General features: G+C 45.6%; 2 protein-coding genes across 4 annotated transcripts in view; one reads left to right on the top strand and one right to left on the bottom strand.

The window, feature by feature from the left end:
- PMCH (pro-melanin concentrating hormone) overlaps positions 1-19,535 on the top strand; it is a 62,697-nt gene extending 43,162 nt beyond the window's left edge. For all 3 annotated transcript variants that reach the window (XM_078674725.1, XM_078674733.1, XM_078674715.1), the window contains 2 exons: positions 343-550; positions 19,398-19,535. In XM_078674725.1, the coding sequence (XP_078530851.1) occupies positions 343-550; positions 19,398-19,447 (258 nt within the window). In that variant the 3' untranslated portion in view covers positions 19,448-19,535. The remainder of the gene's footprint in view (positions 1-342; positions 551-19,397) is intronic.
- Positions 19,536-19,555: 20 nt separating this feature from the next.
- The window catches only part of PARPBP (PARP1 binding protein), a 236,194-nt gene continuing 233,854 nt past the window's right edge, over positions 19,556-21,895 (bottom strand). Inside the window, exon 11 of the mRNA XM_078674673.1 lies at positions 19,556-20,038. Coding sequence (XP_078530799.1) covers positions 19,719-20,038 — 320 coding nt within the window. The 3' untranslated portion in view covers positions 19,556-19,718. The remainder of the gene's footprint in view (positions 20,039-21,895) is intronic.

Below are 21,895 nucleotides of genomic sequence, written 5' to 3'. Positions count from 1 at the left end.
CACGTTATTTAAAAATAGCTAATAAAATACTCTCTTTGTGTGGTAGCGTAGGTTGTAGAGATCTTTGAGAAACTTGCAGATCACAATGCCTAATCCCAGAAGGGCTGACTCAGCCTTTCATCCTTCATAGTACGCTAAACTGCGTGGCAATCGTTCAGAAAATAGTAAAATCATTGTTTACAGCTGTATGAAATGGCACATCCAACCTAGCAATATAGATGTGCTCAACCATAATAATTGTAAAAAAATGCAACATGCTTTTTTATTATGAGTTCTTTAACTGAACTAGACCACTGTGCATCTTTGAATTTCATGTGGCAACCATGTTTTCTTTCTGAACAGAACTTGGGCCAGAAACATACCTACATCAGCCATAGCGGCCTACCTTTGGACTTGGCTAAGAAGCACTTGCCTTACCTGGCTCTTACAGGACCAGTGGTTTTTCCATCTGACTCTGAAGGCCAAAATATGGAAACAGAGCAGGAAAGGCGAGATGCTGGCGATGAGGATAATTCAGCAAAACTTCCAATCGGCAGGCGAGATTTTGACAGTAAGTGTAAAAAAAAGATGTTTTGCATTCCAGCCTGAAGACATACGACACAGCTTGCTGAACATTTCCCCCATACTTTTTTCACAATATGTCATATATAAATCATAAAATGGAATTAAAGAAGGACTGAATAACAAAGAATTGTAGAACGGAATGAATGAAATAATAAAAGGCAAGACAGATGAAGGAAGGAAAGAATGAAAGAAATAAGTCAATGCAAGTAAATGCAGTTTTTGACCAAATTCATGTAAAATCGTGCTTTAAAATGCAACACTATGCACTATTGTTTGCAAGTTTTTCTCGAGGACAGAATTATCACTAGCGTTCATAGGAAGAGTCGGCATCACGTATGTGTCGGTTATTTAGCGTCACATGTCTTAAAGTGTGAGAGATGTTATTTCCCTGGCTCCTTCGTTGAACCCAGTGCTTTCTCTGTGCACTGGGCCACCTTCGCAAGTCTCGATTAAATGAAACCGTAGGTCTACAGTTATATTTACATCGTGTATGCCGAGGATGCTTGGAGTAGTTTTACCGTATTTAATTTATGTATTTTTGAGGATAACCAACAAGTCAATCAGCTTCCCAGCAAATAACATAATCGAGGCAGACTAAGACCGCCATGTACAACCTCCTGAATAGGAGTCACAAGGTAGGCTGTCCTTCGGTGGCCGCAGAGGCGCAACTAGAGCCACATTTCGGGGGAGGGCTAAGAATTTTTTTTGGGGGGGGGGGGGGTGAAACTTTAAGCACAAGGCAGAGTGAAGCTGCAGGGGCTCTTGGAAGGGGTGACACAACATCAAAGCCCCATTAACATGCACATGGTCTTTTAAAGACCTGTGAAGTGCTCGGGTGCGGCTGTGTGTGTGCCCGGGAGCCATCTGAGCCCGAACTGCCACACACGACGGGGGGGGGGGGGGGGGGGGGGGACGGGACGACGGACTGAAGCCCTTTGATTCCAATGGATGTTGCGCGCCTGGGTGGCCGCAAGGAACAGGACTGCAGGGTTTCACGGGGTGCTGGGTACAGCCTTCCTAAAGCTATGATCAGTGCAGTGCTGGGGAATTCGTTCCCAAAAACAATAAATCCGGAAAAGGCAGCATTGGTCCACCTTCCTCCCTCTGCAGACATGAGGCCCAAGAAGGCCACATCCTACCTGCACAGAACCTGAGGGGAAAGACTCACAGTTAGCCAAAAACCCGCCCTCCAACAGAAAAGAAGACATTACAACCGAGCATGGCATGCAGGGGGAGGGGCATCGCCTACCTGTACTAGAAGCATTAGTTGGTTTCGACGTAATATTGGTGAATGCAAACTGCTGCACCTTGACATGTGATCATCATAGGCACGAAACCACCAATACACCTGGGTAACCATGGTGAGAAGTCGAGCTGGTTATTTTTAAACTGTTTAATTTGAATTAGCTAACACAAATATTTTGTACAAATTCTTATGAGGTAGTCGACAAAGGCGCTAGAGAATAGAAAAAAAGTGTAAGTTTCCACTAGTTGGTTAGAAATAGCAATTAAATTAGGCACCATTCATGGTAAAACATCAAATGCATTGAAAATAATTTTTCAGCTCAGGTGCCTAGGCCTGCAAGTCAACCCCATATAGGGCAAGTGTTTCTACCAGTTTGGACTCTTCACGTGGTACATGGTGGTTGACACCAAAGGCTCCCGTTTACTGCTAGCCCATGGCTTGAAGCTGCCTGAGTCACAGCCTTTAAAACTGCAGAAAATGGCTGATCAAAAAACTCCATATCTTGGGCTAATGCACTAGTCACGGCAGAGGAGCTACTCTCAATGGCAGACTTCACTCTAATTTAAAACTGTTAGTGTTGGTAGGCACCCCCAAAGAGCTAGCTGCCTTATTAACCTGCTCGGGAGGCAGGCTGGGCTCACCGTGGGATCTTCTCGTCTTAAAAGGGTTCTCACGCAGCTCTCTGTGGCGACTCGCGCTACATCTCATTTGGTTGCACGTGCTCACTGCAGCTCTCCGATAGTAAACAAACATGGCCAATCCAGGCCAAGCAGCGACGCTCCGGTGCAATTTATAAATTCCAATTCGTCCAACCTAACATGCTCTCTATATGTTTCGTTCTACAAGTACTTCAGCCGTCACCAAACCTCTTCATTGGCAAAAGTGGCTCTGGCATTTTAACATTACACAGCCCTCCTAACCTACAGAAACCCCATGGCTGGCGTAATAAAGCACCTAGGGATAAGTCACTTTGTAGGTGGCACTAAATAAGTCCAGTAATTATGACCATCTCAGTGCATAGAAGAGTAAAAAGCAGGAAGTTTAGAGAGGAACAAGGTTAGTTCAGGCTTACTAGAATTATAAACCAATCAACAGTGAAAGATGAAACAAGGTGTTAGGATACAGTTTCACCATGGAGGAATATTTAGTACGGACATTGTCACGGGAGAAGGTCAGCTGACTTGCATGTGGTAACTTCTTTGCTCCATTCGTAAGCTCTCTGCATTGTGTGGGAACAGTGCCATCTTATGGACAGTACCATATCTTGAAAATATATACATATCGTTCGCATGCCCATTCCTAGTTCTTGCATCCTCGCTTCCCGCCCATATACCCCACTTCCCATATCCTCATCACCACGACACTTAAATCAGTTTTATCCCATATAGTTTGTTTACCTTTTTGCTCCAAAGTAGTCTAATGCGCAACTATCAGTGAAAAACATAAAAAAAATCTAAACACGTTACCTAACAAAGCAAAGTTAGACAAAAACTATTTAATTTCAAGTAATTGATACGTTGTGTTAAATTCGAAGTTTTGTTGACCACACGTCAGCATCGTCAAGGCAGATGCATCTACGTCCTCGGATTGTTTCTACTCTTCCATCGTGCATGGTCAGTGCACTGCGACCACTCCAGGAATTTACACACACAGTAGATTACAGTGCTAGCGCGCGTCGAATGCCCCCATAGCAAAGCCGAGCAATGAGGTGGGGTGGGGTGGGGTGGGGCTATCATTTCTACATAACATGGGGCACAATAATTAAAATGCACAATCATTTCTTCCTGGGTGTTACAGTGGACTATTGAGGCTTTCAAAATGTCCTCCCCATTTGGCTGACAAGCCAAGGGAAGCATGATGGCCGAAACTGGGGCGGATTTATGGCTATATAAGACTTAGACAAACCAGTCCAAATAGTGTTCCTCCGCAAATAGCGTGTCTTCCTGATAACATACAACTATATTTATTGGATTTCAGTTATGCTGGAGTTGGGCCTCTCTGCATGGTCACCCACAAAGTTTTGCTTTCAATCCCGTTTACTGAACCTGTTTTTGTTGGCTTTTAGGACTCTTTGCCCTTTACCGCTACTCAGTGACAAAACATGGTAAAATGGGGTTCCACCCACTTGGCACATCGAATTTACTTGTAAGTCTTTAGTAGAGTGCACTCAGATCTTGTAAATTAAACTAGTGGGCCTGCAGCATGGATTGTGCCACCCACTTAAGTAGACCTTTAAGCCAACCTCAGGCCTGCAGTTGTGGCATGTGTGTGCAGTTTTAAACTGCCAGTTTGACCTAGAAAAACAAACTTCTTACCAGGCCTAAATCTTCCCTTTTAATATACATAAGTCACCCCAGAGTAGGACCTAAACAACCCATAGGGCAGGATGTATGTATTTAAAGAAATTGGACATGTACTTTTAAGTTTTACCTGCCCTGGTAGTGAAAAACTCAAACTTTCCTTTCACTACTGCAAGGCCTACCTCCCCCATAAAATAACACTGGGTTACCTTATTATATTTAATACACAATACCTTTTAATTTAGGAGCAGGTAGAAAAGCCACGTTTAGTGTAAAAACATCTAATGGAAAAGTCAGATTTTAAGATACATTTTTGAAAATGCTACTTTTAGAAAGTGTGTATTTTCTTGTCCCAACCATTTGGAGCCTGTATCCTGGGTCACATTACTTGGTGTAGCTGGCAGTTTGTCTTTTTGTATTCCTCCCAGACACTGAGGCAAAGGGGGACTGGGTGTTGTTAGGATGGACCAACTTGGTCTGTGTATGGAAGGAGCTGTCACAGACTACACTTGTACATCACATAGACTGCCTCCACACCCTCACAAAGGGTTTCACACTATCCTTGTGTCCCAAGACAAGCTGGGAACAGAGCAGAGAGGAAGGCGATTCCAGACACCTCCTTAAGGGGGGAGCACTTTAGAAGCTTCTGCCACTTCGAACAGGGCACCTAGTATACAAATCAGACCCTCAGGCCCCCGTCTATAGATAACTTCTGGACCTGTGAAAGACTCAGAATATGGACTGACCTGCTGTAAGGAGAGTCCAGCTGCTCTGCTTCCCTGCCTGCAAGAGGGACTGCTCTCCGGTCTTGTTACCGGAGGAAGCAGGACTGGTCCTGCACCATGAGCCCAGGGCCTCCAGAGTGACTCCTAGGGCTAGTTGGCTGGCCTCCAGTTCAGAGTTACGGGGACACAAGTTCCAACACCCTTGAACCCGGGCCGCTAGAAGTCCTAACGCCATAAATGCTGCCTCCCCAGTCCAAGACCATTGGAAGTGGGCCTAAAGGTGCTCTGTCAGCCCAGCTGTGGTCCATCAGAACCAAACACACCACAACGCAACCCCCCGTTGGAACACACACAGTTTGACGTGGACCTAGCATCGCAACCCTCACAGGTCCTCATCATAGCTGATGCTGTGCAGCACATCTCGACGCAGCACCCGGCATTGCTCCTCAGAACCACAGCTGCGCAGCACACTGGACCCATCAATTATTAACAGGCCTAATATGGTCCTTGTATCTGGCCCGAGCTCCATTGAAGTCAGCCTGAACCTGTAATTTTGTCCCAGTCTGACACATTCAGTTGACCACAGTTGGTGCTTTGTGCTTCTAATCGCTATTTTGACCTAAAACATTTTAAATTACATAGCTCAGCCTGATTGGATTTTCCTCATCTTAGTGACTAATAATTTATTAAATCTTACTCTATTTTTCTAGATTGGTGTGGGATTTTTCTTGAGTTCTGACTTTGAAATCGTTTAAGTGCTGCATAAATACTTTACAAAGTCTCCAAGTTAAGCCTACCTGCTTTTGCACCAAGCTACCAGGGGGTTAAGCACAGGTTAATGTAGTGACTTTGAGTGGTTCACCCTGACCAGGATTGTGGTTATTTATTGGGCAGGGTTTCACCCCCTCAACCAACAACCCAGTTTCTCACAGGTTACAAATCCATTTCCCAGCATACCAACTTTAAAGGGGCCACCCAAAACAACAATTCTCTTTATTTATTTTTTTAGGAGTTTTATATAGCGCTTGCTGGACCCTGGGGTATCAGAGCGCTTTACAGCATATACAGTTACGTTCAAATCTACGGTACAGGAAATTGGGAGAACAAGAGGGATAATGTCTGGAAGGTAACAAATACCTGCACAAAGGGGCAGAGGGGAGTAGGGAGCAGGATAGCCTGGGTATCATCTGAGCGTAGTCATTGTTCGGTTAGTTCGTACGCATAAAGTTTTCTTAGTCTGAGTCAGTGTAGTTGGTCCCAGATAAAGGTCAGGAGGGACGTTGGCTAGGAACTTCCTTGGCTCTTACAGGTTCGTTCGAGAGCGGTCGAGGAAGAGGGCTTTGAGTAATGCCTTGAATTTAGGAAACAAGGGGGTTGTTCTGATGTGTGGGGGGATGGAGTTCCAGATTTTTGATGCGTTTCCAGCAAATGATTTGGTTGCGGTTTTCTGTTTGCGAGTTTTTAGCGGGATGAGTAAAAGAGAATTGGAGCTCCTGAGGTTTCTGAACTGGCCGGCCCTTTTGAGTTTGGCGACCAGGTATTCCGGTTTGCCTGTGTGCAGGGCTTTGTGTGTCAGGCAGGTCGTTCTAAAGCTGGCTCGTAGCTTGATTGGGAGCCATTTAAGTTCTCTAAGCGCGGGAGAGATGTGTTCGAATTTCTTTGTTCCCGTAACCATTCTGGCAGCTGCATTGAAGGTTGTCTTCAGAGGGGCGAGGTGGGATTTTGCTGTCCTTGTCAGGGCAGCAATCCCATAGTCTATTCTGGAAAGTACCAGTGCTTGGATTGGCTTGTTGAAGGTCCTTGTGTGGGAGGGTTTTATTTTGTATGAAAGTTTCAGATTGAGGAAGGCGTTTTTGGCGGATCTTGTAATGTGTTTCTTCATGTCCAGTTTCGGATCAAGGGTGATCCCTAGAGATTTTACCGAATCCGCTAAGGTGAGGTTGCCATTGAGGGTGTCAATGGATTTGAGCCATTCTTCCATTTGGGGGTTTTCCTCCTTGTTGGAGATGAGGAGTATTTCTGTTTTCTCTTGGTTAAGTTTCAGGTGGTTACTTGTGAGCCAGTGTTGAACCTCCTTAAGCGTGTTATTAAGTTTCTGGATGTCGTTGATTGAAGTGGCTTCCAAATAGAGCTGCGTGTCGTCAGCATATAAGTGAAAAGGGATGTTGGATTTCCTGAGTAGAGAGGTTAGGGGTTCGATGTAGATGTTGAAAAGCTGAGGGGAGAGTACTGATCCTTGTGGAACACCCCTAGTGACAGGGTGATGGTCGGACTCGAAGTTTTTAATTTTTATTCTTTGGGAACGGTTGTGGAGAAAGGAAGAGAGCCAGTGGAGGACCGTCTCCTGAAGACCGGCCCTTTCTTGTAAAACCTTGATGAGCAATTTGTGGTCTACTGTATCAAATTCGGACGATAGATCTAGGAGGATGAGAAGGCAGCATTGATCCGAGTCAAGTGACTTGAGTAGATCGTCAATGATATTGAGGATTGCGGATTCGGTACTGTAGCCTTTTCTGAAGCCCGATTGATGGGGGTCTAGGGGATTGATGTTATCCAGGTGCTGGGTTAACTGAGGGAGTACACATCTTTCTAGGATCTTAGATAAAAGAGGTAGATTCGATACAGGTCTGAAGTTATTCTGATCCTCAGTGTATAGCCCTGGTTTTTTCAGCAGTGGCATGACTTGGCCTACTTTGAGGCATTCAGGAACGGTTCCAGAGCTCAGTGAACTGTTAATGATCCTGCACCAAAGCGGGGCTAGGACATGCTTCAGGTCTTTGGTCAGGTGCGGGGGAAGCTGATCCAGGGTGTGTGATGATAGTTTTGCGTCGGAGATTAGTTTGACTATCTCTGCTTCCTGGATGGGATTGAAGGCGGACTAATGCTTTGGGGGGTTCAGGGCGGTGCTGACAAGAGCTTCAGTCGATTCGATCACAGTGGAGGGGATGGGATTGGAGCCCAGTGTCGATCTTGGCGATTTTGTCATTGAAAAAGGTGGCAAAGTTGTCGCAGCATTCTTTGGATGCCTGCGTTGAGGAGAATATAGGTTTAGAGGTTTGCTTCCTGATGATATTGAAAAGCTTTTTGGGTCGGTTTTTTGCAGTCTCTAGTGCAGAGCAGAAGAAAGCGGTCTTTGATGTCTTGGTGTGCTTTTTGTACAGCCTATGGGCTACTTGGAGTTGATCGCGATGTAGGGTGGAGGGATTGTTCCTCCAGATTCTTTCTGCGACTCTTAGTTGTCTTTTTCCTCATTGATGTCAGAGGAGAACCATGATCTAGAGGGGATGTTCCTGGATTTTTTTTTTGTTTCATGGGGGCAAGGTGATCCAAGGTGCGTGTCAAATTAGAGTTGTAAAGAGAGGCGAGTTCGGTAGTTGAGAGGTGGTCAGTGATGTTTGGTAGGAGCAAGCTAATTCTTTCTTCTAGGTTCGCTCGCGGGATCTGAGATGTGTTCCTGACCCATTTGGGTGGGTTTAGCTTGGGAATTGGATTGGGCACGATTGCATGATTGATGTGAAAAAGGTCTATGGGGTGGTCAGACCAGTCGACGGGGAGGATGTGGTCGTTGGAGATTGCATTGCTTTCGGCTAATATTGCGTCTAGGATTGCTCTTCGATGATGCAATGTTGGGTCAGATTGTTTTCTAGTAATATGTAGTTTAGGGGTTTGGATGAGCGGGTTTTTGGTTTCGTTCCATCTTAGATTGAGATCGCCGAGAATTATATTGTTGGAGTTGCCAAGTGCGCAGTGGGCAATCAGGTCGGCAAGGTGAACCCCAAATTCCGAGGAGTTGCCTGGGGGGTGGTATAGAAGGTGGCAGAGAGTAGTCCTAGTGTTGAGTGTTTGGATGATGACAGAGACATTCAAAGGAGCTGTACACTCAGGAGGGGGTTTCCATGATGGAGATGTTGTTCTTGTGGATGATTGCTATGCCCCCTCCCCTTTTTTCTTACCTGTCTTTGTTAATCATTGTGAATCCGGGAGGCACCAGCATGTCCATGCTGGGGTAAGAGAGATTATTGAGCCAGGTCTCCGTTATGAAAGCTATGCCTAGATCATGGGTTAGGATGGCTTCTGCTAGCTCAGTTGCATGTTTTGAGGCTGATCTGCAGGTAGGAGCATGCAGTTGAGGGAGGGGGGGTTTCTGTGCTCCTGTTGTCATAGGCTTGGGCTCTAGGTAGGAAGGCTAGGTGAGTTGGGGGTCTAGGGAATCTTAAAGGGGGGTGTTCACCTCTAAATCCCGTAATTACTTGGATCGAGGATTGGAGGGAGGATTTGGTCGGGGGGATGTAGGATGAAACTAATTGAGTCACTTCCCGAGGGGAAAGTGGGGCTGGAGCTCTTCCTGGGGTTTCATAACACTTATCATTCCCTTCTCTATTGCACCGGAGTCGTGGACTGTGGGGACTAAGAGGCTCGCTAAGGGGTGGGACCGTGTCTTGTTTGTGTTGAGTGAGACTGGATAGCTCGATGGGTAGCTGTGTGTACTTTCGGAGCAAGGTCAGGTTGGAAAGAGCTTCGTTCAGTCCTCAGATCAGGATTTCAAGCTGAGTTTCTAGGATGGTGAGGCGTTGTGCCATGATTTCCAGGGAGGGAGGTGAGGTGTCTGGAGTAACAGTGCCCTTGGGTGAGGGGGGGGGGGGGGGGGGTCCAAGGAGGGAGGGAGGGTATCTGTGGTAGTATTGCCCTCTGGGTAGGGGGACGGATCCCTTTCGAGATGGTTGAAAACAGAGGTGTGTGTGACCCTATCTTGGAGGTTGTTGGGGGAGGGGCATCCTTGTATGATTATGGGAGGGCTCGTGGGTAGAGGGAGTGGTGCCTTGTGGCTAGTGTCGGTTCTCAAAGACAAGAAGGGGCTGTGGAGGGGTTGATACCCAGGATTATTCTCGATCCTAGCAGTCGGTAAGGAAAGGAGAGGGGGCAGGGGGGGGGGGGGGCTTGTCGTCTGCCAAAGGGGGGAAGGGCTGTTGTTTGGGAGTACAACGTTACAGTAGGAGTCTGGAGATGGTGGGGAGGGGGATCTCAAGGTGGAAGAGAGGGGTCCCATGTCTTGAAAGGCTCACTCGGGGAAAGGGTGTGGTCTGTCTTGATCGTGAGGTGAATCCAGAGGCCTCTTTTAAAGAAGGGAATAGGGAGTCGAAGAGAGCACTCCTAGCCTGTATCAGGACTGTGCCGTTGGCGAAGATTGTGAAGGAGATATTGCCTCTTAACAATTGGTGATTCGAAAGGGAGGTCGTCAATTTGCGGCTGTGGGATGTAGTGGTGGTTTTGGTGATGGTGAGGTGTTTGTTGAAAATGAAGGACCAGCTGTCCATTTATCTGCCCTCTAGAGGAGCAATGGTAAGTGTCTACAAACACTGTCTTGGGGTGTTGTTTGAGCACTCTATGTTTGAAGAGTTTCTTCGCTTTACTTGGGGGGAAAGGTTATAGCGAAGGAATTCGGCCCATGGGGGCTCAGATAGTTTAGTGTTTGCAGGGCAGAAGCCGATTGCGTGTCCAGTGGCATTTTTCTGTGTTGGGGAGGTGGGATCTCTCCAATGTATAATAGGATGGAAAGTCTTGTCGAGAGAAGGGTATGGTCTGCTCGGGAGGTGGGATTGGGGGTTGAGGAGACTCAGGGCTAGTTTCTCGGGAGGAGGGGGGCGAAGTGGGAGGGGGCATGCTGAGAGGGGAGTATCTGGGCCCAGTTTGAGAGTGCCCTGATCTTCTGGAAGCGGGGCCTGTGTCACTAGAGAGGTTCTAGAGGAGACAGGGATAATTCTGTCAAATTGTCCTGATGGGTCAGAGATTTAGGTCCTGGGTGGGGATAGAGAGGGCATGTTCGCTGTGGCTACTTTGGAGTGGCGTTGAATCAAGTATATCTAATGGCCGGTCCTATGTTGGACCCAGGTAGCCCGATTGAGGCCTACTGTTCCTGACTATGCTGATCTTGCGGCCAGGATGCGGATGTCAGAGATGTCGAGGGTGACGAAGGTCTTGTTGTGAACTTGACAGTAGTCATTTTCTATACTGGATCTGGGCACGATGGCCCTTCCTAGGTCAAGCCTCTTCGGCTTCTGGCCTGTTGAGTTCTAGGGTTCCTCCCCGTCACAGGGGGGTCTGTATCCTTCTAGTGTCTCAGGTCACCCGCTTCCTCAATCACTCGACAGGGGATTCTCGCTTGTTGTGGGCGGGGCTTAACTCCCGCCTAACGAGAGCTTTGTGGCGTCACGGGTCTCAGATGACCCCGTCAGTCTTAATCAAAAAGATGCCTTGTCGAAGTCTTGCCCCCAGCCGCTTTCATTTTCGCTTCTGGTGACCATTGATTGATTGGGCGTCAGGGGCTCAGCTCCTAATGTCAGTTTCTGGGCTGATAATCATGACAAGTGACTTACTCTCCTTTGAGAGTATTTGCAGCTTAAGAGTCAAATTAAATTGTTAATGAATGACTGTAGACTCAATCGGTTGGCCATGAATACCATCTTAGTTTGTTTGCATAATTCTTGCTGCTAATAACTTTCGGTCTTAGTTGGTGTAAATCAGAAGTGGAGTATTGGGAAACTTGTGATTGTGGACCTGAACCGATGTTGCTACCGCTTTTTATTGCGAGTTCGGCGGCCATTGCAGGGGCAGGCATTCAGAATTCCAGCCACGATGGAGTCACAGGGCTCTGTTGTTGTCACAGAGTGTCCTAGTTTTCGCGGGTCGCCACTAACCTGCTTCAAACCAGATTGGGGAGGAACCAGCTGGATCGGGTCCTTCCGTGATCTTAATCCTGGCTTAGTCTCTCCTGGGCTACGTATGTGGCAGCCATTGCCAGGTCAGGCAGCTCTCTCTGTGTTTCCCTTCAGGCCGCATGGAAAGCTGTATCACCGGGCGGAACGGGGCATCTCCTCGTGAATCTTCATCCTCCGTAGGCAGCGGTCTCCAAGCCTGCACAAGGGGTTAAGGGGATCTCTGACTGGTCACACCCGTGTGCGATGTCTGGGGGGACTGTGCCATTGAGCGGTCACGCTGTGTTGCCGAGCAGGAGAAAGAGAGAGAGAGAGAGAGAGAGAAAGAGAGAAAGAGAGACAGAGAGAACTCCCGACCCTGCAGCCTGGGATTTCCTCATCGTAGGATCTCCGTCCGAGATCCCCGTTGACATCAGAGGCCAGCCCGGTGGGTACCGCGTTGTAGGTGTCAGCCGTCAGGGGGTGGCTGCTGTTGTTGATCCAGTCGGGATTTACACTTTAGTGATCCCAGATCTGGAACTCAGCCCGGCTTCTTTGAGGAGGTTTCCGAACTATTGTGACATTAATTGGATGGCCTCTTTACTGTAGCAAAGACTTCTTAATACCAAAATGCCTGTATCTTTAGGTTTCCAAACTTCCACATGTCACAGATATGCAGATCGCTGCATGTACCACCCCCGGCCCATTAATCATCTCGTTCTGAGACTCTGTCACTTGAAATATCCCTAATTTTTGGCAGGCTGATGCGCTGCCATCTTAACGCCACACCCCATGCTACAACTGTGTCCATGACCCATATGGGAGCAGATTGAAAATGCCTTATTGGGCTGCATCTCACGTTTCCCGGGTCCATACGTGATGAGGTGCCCATCCACGTTCTTTCCTTGCACTCTACAACTTGTAGTCATATTCATTCCACTATACAACTAGGACTACAGTTCTCACAAAAAAGACACCTGAACTGGAGCAGCTCATCACGCATGAAGCAGTGAAACCTGGAAGCTATGTAAGCACAACTGGTGTTTTTTTCAACCTAGCTGCACCCAAAATGGCGCCATTTGGGTTACTTGCTGCCACCACCATTTTCCAGGAAGTAGCTCTAATATACTCTGTGGGATTTTGACCTGGACCCATGATTTGTTTATACTCCAATGAACCACTGACTGACAACTTCTAAAGATGCTGTTAAGTCTTCCAGCACTGTAGTATTCAACTTACTGCACAAATAACACCTGTGTAACTGGGCATCTACCTTTTGCTCACATTTATATTCTTTATGAACTACATTCACAACTTAGTAATTGCACGTAGCAGATAAAACAGCTCAGTCTTCTGCCACTCAACAGAGATGTTTAACAAATCATACACAAACCTGAAGACCTTTCAGTTACTGGGCCAGGAGGAGTCAAAGCCCGTTTCTACTTCACCTATCCTCAGATGTGTAGCAAATGGAACATAATGTAAGCAAAGAAAATGAGTCACCTATCCTCTGGTTTGGTAGTAATACAAAAAACAGCTATATTAGTGGTGCAGTGTGTCCCTCTTACCATTGTGTATAGCTCTGTGCCCCAACAAGATCAGAGATAGGATCTAAAGTACATATCCGGTGTCTTTGGCTGATAACGTGTAGGAAACCCACCTCTCTAAATAGTGCACCACAAGGGTGTACATTGTGTAGTGAGGCAAGGGAGACCCATATTGTTTTACAGAGGCAAAAGTAGATAATAACACTATTTATTTTATGGTAGTGTGGGAGAGCAATTAGGCTTATCAGAGGGTAGTGCTAAGCATTGGCTGTACTCACAGAGGTAATAAACGACACACACACTCAAGTAGGGACCGGATTAGAAAAATAGTACTTCTTTTTATATAAATATTTAGGCCAAGATCTTCAGGTACAAGGTAAACACTTTTCGCAATACAAATAAAATCACAGTAAATGCAATATTCACAGTTGTGCGCAAATATGAACCATACATTTCCTATGGAAGGAAAAAGGCAATTAGAAATGCAGTTACTGTTGTTGTTCAACTTTTAGAATCGGAAGGTTAGCGGCCCAACGTCCAAAGTGTGAAAGCCAAGTTCTCTGATGCTTCCTGGGTTTCTCGGGGAGCAAGCAAAAAGGCGGCTTTGCAGCTGGCACGCTATGAAGACCAGGGGCAATTTGCAAAAGCAAAGCAAATGGGGACTTGCAGGCAAGTCTGAGGGCTCGCAAAGGAGAGTAGAGGTCGCAAGGGCCCAGGGGTAATGGGAGCACAGCTGGTTTGAAGATGCCACAGCCAGGTGGGTTCGGTGCAGAGAAGAAGTGCAGCTCACCAATGGTGCGCAAAGAAGCACCTCGCATTAGGGACTGGCACCTTGGAGCCATAGCCCTAGAACTGATTGGAGAAGTCCCATCATCCACAAGATGGTGAGTACAGAAAACTGGGCATCACCTCACCTCCAGCACCTCAGAGGGAGAGTTGGTGGTGGGGGGGGGCACATCTTCTATTCATTCTTAGTTTTCTCACCTGTCTTCCCGCCAAGAGGGCAAGGCTGTGGGGTGGGGTTATCAGGAGAGGCTAGGGGTTATGTTTCAAAGGCATCAAGGTCTATGAAACTTCCCTGCCACATATGGCTCTTCCTGACCAGGGGGTGAGTACACCCCCAAGACAGGCTTTGTTCTCGGCCTCCAAGCACGCTAGCAACCACCCTATGAGGTCAGAACTCTGTCGGACCTTAGACCAGTCGGTGACCACACTAAGGGTTGGTAGGTTTAGGGGACCCCTCTCAGGGGTCCTCTATGTGCAATTATTAATAAATCGGACACTGGATTCAGTGCTGGTTTATTAGGATGAGATGTTTGGTACCAAACATCCCATAATAGAGTGAAGCCATTGTGGAGCTATGTAACTGGTAATGACGAGTGTCCAGCCAATGTACTCTTTTTGGTTTCCCTGTCAAGAAACGACATGGATATTGCAGGGGCATATCTGCTCATGCCGATATGTCCTCACAGGAGATATATTGCACCCTGCCTTAGGATTAGAAGACCTGCTAGAGGGGTCTCGCCTATATCCGATGCAGTGGCTGTGGGCATAACACACAGGGATGTGTGCCATGTCGATCCTTCGGTTTTGTCTGCACGCAGTCTGCAATGGCTGTGTGCATGGCCTTGGTGAAGGGACCCTAGGGTGGCACAATTTTTGCTGCTACTCTGGGGATCCCCCTTCAGTGCCAATTCCCTAGGTACCATGGGTACTAAAGTTGTGCCAATTGGGAAACAAAATGGGACGGTTTAAGGGAAAAGCTTCTGGCACAGAGGACCTGGTTGGCAGGGACCCGGTGCACTTCCAGTTTCTGTTGCACCAGAAACCAGGCAAAAAGTGTGTGTGTGTGTGGGGGGGGTACTGAAACAGACACCTAGTTTCTCACACTAGGGTTTTCCACACATGGTCTTCAACCGAGCTTTAAGCAGGGCATTCAGTGTTAGCCCTAGGCAGACAGTACTTGCCAGCCAGAAAGCTCCATACTCTGAATACGACTAGCTGGACCCACTCAATCCAAAAGAGGACAAGCGAGCTGCTGGACAGCTCCGGCTTGTTTTTAAAAGTCAGGCAGTGGGACAGATAGCCACTGCTAAGCAGTGTCCAGTGAATCTTTCCAATAATAGCATCTAGAGGAGCCCTGAAATCTCCCAGCAGTGCACGGCTGGGGCCTTGGTCAGCATGCAGAAGCCCAAGTACACCGTCTTGGGATTGGGATTGTAGCAATGGTAAACTGATTCTGTTCAGAAAAGCCTGGAAACAAGATTAGTAAAAGGTAGCAGGTAAGAGGGTTGTCCTCTGTGGGAAACATTTTAGCTGCATCCATCAAACATATTCAGAAACATTTACAGGTAACAGTGATGACAGGTGCCCTAATGTTTGTAAAGCCTTTACTGCACAAGCAAGTGTTGTGAAGAGCTAGACCAGCAATGATAGAAAGTAAACTTTGTGAACATTACTTTTATTGAAAATCAAGAAACTGCTCCTTCATGTCCCCCATAAAATGGAACCACTGAGGGCTAAAAAAAAAAAGTAGACTCATTGTTTGGGGAAAAGGCTTTTTGCATGCCCCCGCACATTTTGACCCCATTTGGACTACCAGCTGCTGCTTTTTTGATTCCGAGAGTGACCAGACCTCAGTTGCAGTGTTCGAACCCATTATAAAATATATACTGAATTGGCTACCCCCAGTTGGCATTAGCGGACTTACTTATAAGTCCCTAGTATAAGGTACCAAGGGCATGTAGGTCAGAGTGCCCCCCAACCCCCTCCCCCAGGGATGCAGAACAGATTGTGTCCCACTGTGTGTGACATAGTACACAATGACTCCCAGCCAGCCACTGCAGCCTGGAAGAGCAACTTTAAAACTGATAGTTTGACTTTGCCGTTTAAACCAATGTAAGGCACCCACTTCCCTTAATAATATACGTCTTCCTAAGGAAGACCTACGGAGTCCTAAGGCAGGGAGCCGTATATTATTAAGTAGGGCATATACTTTTATTAAATGACCTAATAGCAAAACTTCCAAATTGGCATTTTCACCGTGAAAAAGTTAGTAGCCACCTTGGCTAACAAAATTACTGACTGACCTTTCAGTCCAGTTAACTTCTGAATGGGATTATTAAAATGACCACTTCAAGGTATCAATTTAATCGTGGCAATAAACCAGACTTGATGTCCAAGTTGAATTTAATGAGCGGATTATCAAACTCTTATCATCATAAGAAGGGTTCAAACGTCTTGAAAGAAGCCAGAATAGTGCTCTCCTGGATAACTAGAGAACACACAGCCAGAAGTCGTCACAGGGTTGGAGGGATCCTTGCAGCCAATTTGCTAGTGACCACTGGACTTGAGACTGCTTTGGCGATCAGGTAACTGTCTAAATACTCCCTAGCGGTCCCCTGACCTTCTACCAGTAGTATTTGGTCAGCCCACTTGGAGCGGAGTAGCCAAACAACTCTTTAAAAAGTTTCTAAGCATTACAATTACCAATGCCGGTTTGTGATTTGGACTAAAAAGCTGAGATCTACGTCTTACTTAAAATCTTATATCTCTTGAACCCTCTGATGAATTTTGCTCATCTTGGAGTCTTAAAAAGTCATACAAATAGAATTTATTTTTATATATTGATGGCCAATTTTCTTGCTTATTTCAGTGTTTGGTGCTTCTAGATGGTTTACACAAGTTTCTTTGTTTAAAACTTGTTGCTCATAGCTACAGTTACCCAGGGTTCCGTTTACAAATGAGCCTGACTGGACCCAAGACAGTTTTGTGTGTGTATTACATGGTATGGTCTCACAACAATACCATATAATACACCACAATCCTCACACTCACCAAGAAAACAAGATCAAAACCAGTTTTGAAGGGTACAGCCAGGTATAACCTCACCAACTCCATTGACCCTGCTGGCTGGTTTTGGCAGAGCCAGATAGGGAGAAGCAATGAACATGGCCAGGATATTGATGAAGCATTCAGGGGCATGTTGAACTATTGATAGTGTAAAGTTCCGACAATAAAGCAGAGGCGTTGTCTGTGTTGCTGTGCAATGGGCCCATGGACATAGGCATCTTGTAGGTCCACTGAACACAATGGTCATAATTTTGGACAGTTGCAAGTACCTGAGGAGAAGTCATGATCTTCAACTTATGCAGAGGGAATAACTAGTTGAGACTTTGAAAATCCAGAGTATGGTAGAAACCTCCACCCATTCTCTTCACAAGAAATTACTAGTCTATTGGAGAGAAACACTATTGATTGTAAAAGGAGTCTCCTGACCTACTGGACGAGGTCCAGGGATATATAGCGGGGAACAGGTGGGCTTGTTAGATCAGCTGACGTTACCCATCCTGTTCAATGAACAGGATGTAAGGACAGTGGTAATTTGGATCCAGTGGCGATTGTAAAAAGTGTCTCCAGCCATCCCCAAGAAGTGGCATGAGCCTCTGAACAGAGATGAGGATGAATGCACAACCTTGCAAACTGATTTTGACTCTTAGCCCCTATTGAGGCCTCACCACTTGTTGCTTTCCTAAAGTGTCCGCTCATTTTCTTGGGGCAGAGCCCGATGAAGAGGATGCCAAAAGCATGGAGTGAAAGAAACTTAGACACTTAGGGCCTGATTACAATGTTGGTCAGACTTTCGTACAACTGGCACAGTGGCAGAAGTAGGACCACCCAACTAGAAGTCGGTGGTCCCGCTGCTGCAATGTGTATACTTTGCATTGCGGTGTGTGCTGCAGGCTGTAGCACACACATTACAAAATATACATATTTTTAAACATCCCCTGCACTATGTGGCAGGCACCATGTGGTGCCTGCCACAAGTGGCAGGGATGTTTAGAGGGCCCAAAGCAGGCAGAGGGCCAGGGGTGGGTGCCCTGCTAGGGCCCCCTGAGTCACTGTCCACCTGCCTATTCATGGTAAGTTAATCGCCATGAAAGGGGTATCCTAATCCCTACTGCAGTGCCTGATTAGGCACCGCACTATTGTAGAAATAGGAGTGAGACTGCCACACTGACGGGATCCTTGATCCTGTCAGATGTGGCGGTCTTTCCCCCCGCCAGCCAAGATCAGACAGCCTGCATCCTAATGAGATCGTCGGATGCAATGGACGAGATGGCAGTGGAAACGCCACCGACGGCCTAATGGTGGTGGACCCACCGAGATCGTAAGAAGGCCCATATATTTGGAAACAAGGTGCCACTTGGATAGTACTCTCTGCTATGGCTGTAACTCTAATACTATTCTACGGAACTATACTGCAAGGACTCAGAAACCATGCACTCAAGATCAGAAACAGAATGTTGTGGTTTTGCCAGACATTGTGGAGCTCAAGCTTGCACAGAAGTCTCCTGCAAGGTTTTTGTGACAGGAGGTGTAAGTTCAGATAATAATATAGCATCAGCCAATACATATCTATGAGAACTATTTTCAAGCTGTGCTACTCCATAAGAAAATTTGGCAAAAGGGGAATTGGAGGTGAAAAAAGAAAGCTGCCCGACAGATCCATCCAAAGAGCTCTTCCTCTGAAACAGGTACCGTGATCGCTGATGCAAAGTCTTAGCTCTCTGCCTTTCTTGCTATAGCGAAATGGTCTATTCTGTGGCTCCCCCCGCTGTCGAAGTTTGCCCTAATTGAGTAATTGAGAATCAATGTTTATAAATCTACAGGGTGTAATTATTGCTCCTATCTGGGAGTCCTTGCTTCTATGTGAGAGCCCTGTGTCATTAGCAAGAGTCAAATAAGCACGCACTTTGTCAAGAATCATGGATTTCACAACTCTTTTTGTGCGAGTATTTGTACACTTGTGTAGCATTTTCAGGTTGAAACCAGGTCAAGAGTGCTGGAATTCCAGCAAATTTCCGGTTAGGCAAAGGTTGCGGAGGTAGGAACTGATGCAATACTGGGAAGGAGTGACAGCTCGAGAAGTGCAGGCTTTAGTGGAAATATATTTTAAACGCTGGAAAAAGCACTGTTGGGTTTCCATTAGCCAAAATGGCAAAAAACTGCTGTGAATTAAAAAATATTAAATGTTATATATAGAAAGGAAATATATGGAAAACATTTCTGAATAGTAGTTTACAAATGTATCAAAGAGGCCATTACTGGAGTCTGTGGTTGACACCACAAAGGCTTACCTTTCATATTTTTACAGTCCCCAATTGTTCCTTCATCCGGATTACTTCTATAGACCAAAAGTTACAAATTGCTACCTTTGTCCTAAAATTTAGATAGTGTCCTGAAATTCGGAATACTCAAATTTTGTATTGATCACTGGATTGACTTGTTCACTAACACCATATTTTCTATGTTTATTGCAGTGCTTAGATGCATGCTGGGAAGAGTTTACCGACCATGTTGGCAAATATGATCTTCATTTCAGATGATTCCATGAAGTCGACCGGACTCCACACATCATCCTGCATTGCTGCCTCGTTTGTGTACAGCTTAATTAGTCTAAAAACATACTATCAGAAAATTTACGTTTCCAGAGAAATATTTACAATGTTTAATAAAATACAAAATGTCTGCAAGATTAAAAACATAGTCAAAATCCGTCATTCAAACTGATAAAACAAGGTGTTACCTAAAACGAATACCCAACGATTACCACAGTCAATTGTCAAAGAATAAAAAAAAAATCAGAGTCTGAAGAAACTGGTTAGCTTTGCCTGACCAGCGATTTGTTTCTTCTTGGATGCTGCTTTGTTGACATTCTCTGCAACACTGAGTTTGTCCAGTTTATTCGACGGCTTCTTTGACACCTTGAGTCCACCAGCAGTTTTCTTGTGAGGTGGTTCCTCACAGGGAAGGTTTTCACTACTTGAATTCACTTGTTTCCTCTTTGAGCTCTTCTGCACCAACTTCTCGCCTGAATTACCCTTGGTGCAGGCAAGTCCTTTCAGGGGAACATTTCCAGAAACCAGTGCAAGAGCTGGTCTTGTTGGAAGTGAAGGTTCTTCTAAAGAAGGTGGGGGTTTTCATTGTGCATCACAGACAGGAGAGGAAAGAAAGGAGAAAAAAAACAAAAAACATTGTAGATGAAATTTAAAGGAATACTCAATTGTACATATAGTGGAAAAATAAGCACCAAATTGTTCACACCCTATAAACCATATTCCTTTTGCAGAATTCAGCACACAGTTAAGACACGTCACACAAGTTATCCTCCGCATATTCTCCTGTATGCAAGTAGATTTTAAATTTTAGGCAGAGGTGGGGACAAAGCCACAACCAAACTACATCTCATTATTGATTGGATTTATGGTGTAAGAGGAAACATGTTAAGAAGTAAAGCAGATCGCAGCAAACTATTACATGGCCAAGGAATAACTTTTTTATACATTCCAATAAACTGCTTCAAACCCACAACAGATCTTTAACCTGCGCCAAGATGTCATGACTCAGGAAAAGGCATTTGTTAGAAGTACCTACAACCACCTTTTAGTGAAGGTTTACCCAAAAGGAACCATCCAGTCGTACTAACTATATGCCTCATAAATGCTGGTGTTAGAGTAATGTATTTCCAGGAGGGCACTTCAAATCCAAGATTGAACGACTCTAGAGAGGCATAGGAATCTTAATGAAGGATCTGGCTACCAGACCACTAGACTTGCACCAGGTGAGTTGCTGGTTAGTAGTTGCAGGTATAAGTTCCTTCTTCCTGACAAGAACAGGAGGAATGTTCTCCAAGCCTTAACGGATTAAGAGGATAGTTGCCAATCGAGGCTCACTCTATGCTGCTTTCTATATTTATGTGCCAGTATTACCAGGGTATATCGTGAAGACAAACTGCACACCAAATGCAAAGCTTATGGCTTCACAATATTTATTCCAATAAGTAGCAACACCTAAAAGGCCAACTTCGTTAATTAACACGTACTCAAAACAATACTAGCTCCATCTTCTTCTCATTCATTGTATTAATGTTAACATATGGAATCTCATTTGTAAGGTTGTTCATGGTATTTGTAACTGCATTTGTCGCATCAAGGGGGAAGTCATGGGCATTGTGTTTGTTGTGAGAGTTGTTTGCATGGCTGTTGTGCTAGTTACTGAATCCGGAGCGAATCAGAACTCATTAGGTTTTGCTAAAGATAACTTCACTCTATTTGTCGTTTAAGGTTTGTAAGTGAATTTCGGTTTTTCTTTTTTAAACATAAGTTAAGGTGTTCTAATCAAACTCAACTATAACATTTCTTTATTTGTAGTTTTTGTTTTAAGTGAAAATAATATATCTATACATCCCGATCTGTCTGTCGATGGGGGTCGTTACAATTCGCAAAACGGTGTATTTTCATGTAAGCGGAGGATGGACAAGTTGGGCAACTTCACCATTTTCAAACAATTATGCTCATAAATTCACTGTAGAAAGAAGGTTTAGCTGCAATGATGGCACAGTTCACATTATCAACTGAGCCACTGTACAAAGTATTATCGGGTGGGCGATGGGAATCGTGGATCTGAACTTCAGATCTGCGTGTGAAAACAGCCACATTGAGAAGAATCTGTGCCGTGTCCACACAAATCAAACCAGCAGAAAACGCACTAAAGTGCAAACACGTTCACCAAATATATTGTTCAGTGTGTGAGAAATGTATCGAGAGCCCACACTTTAAAATAACATCATGATGTATTATTTCATCAAGCCACGTTTGAACATGAGCTTGTGAATGGCCCAGTGAAACTCTTGTGTCCTTACACTACCCCCACTGTTTAAGAGACTGTGTGGGTTGCGGATATACGTGATACATTGCAGTGCATGTGCAGTTCTACTGCATATACACCAAAGTGCACATGTCTTAGGCTATCTCCAGCA

Source organism: Lissotriton helveticus, chromosome 1_1 (assembly GCF_964261635.1).
Source record: "Lissotriton helveticus chromosome 1_1, aLisHel1.1, whole genome shotgun sequence".
NCBI classification, from domain to species: domain Eukaryota; kingdom Metazoa; phylum Chordata; class Amphibia; order Caudata; family Salamandridae; genus Lissotriton; species Lissotriton helveticus.
Note: the sequence above shows the minus strand (reverse complement) of the source record. Positions and strands in the feature narration are given on the sequence as shown.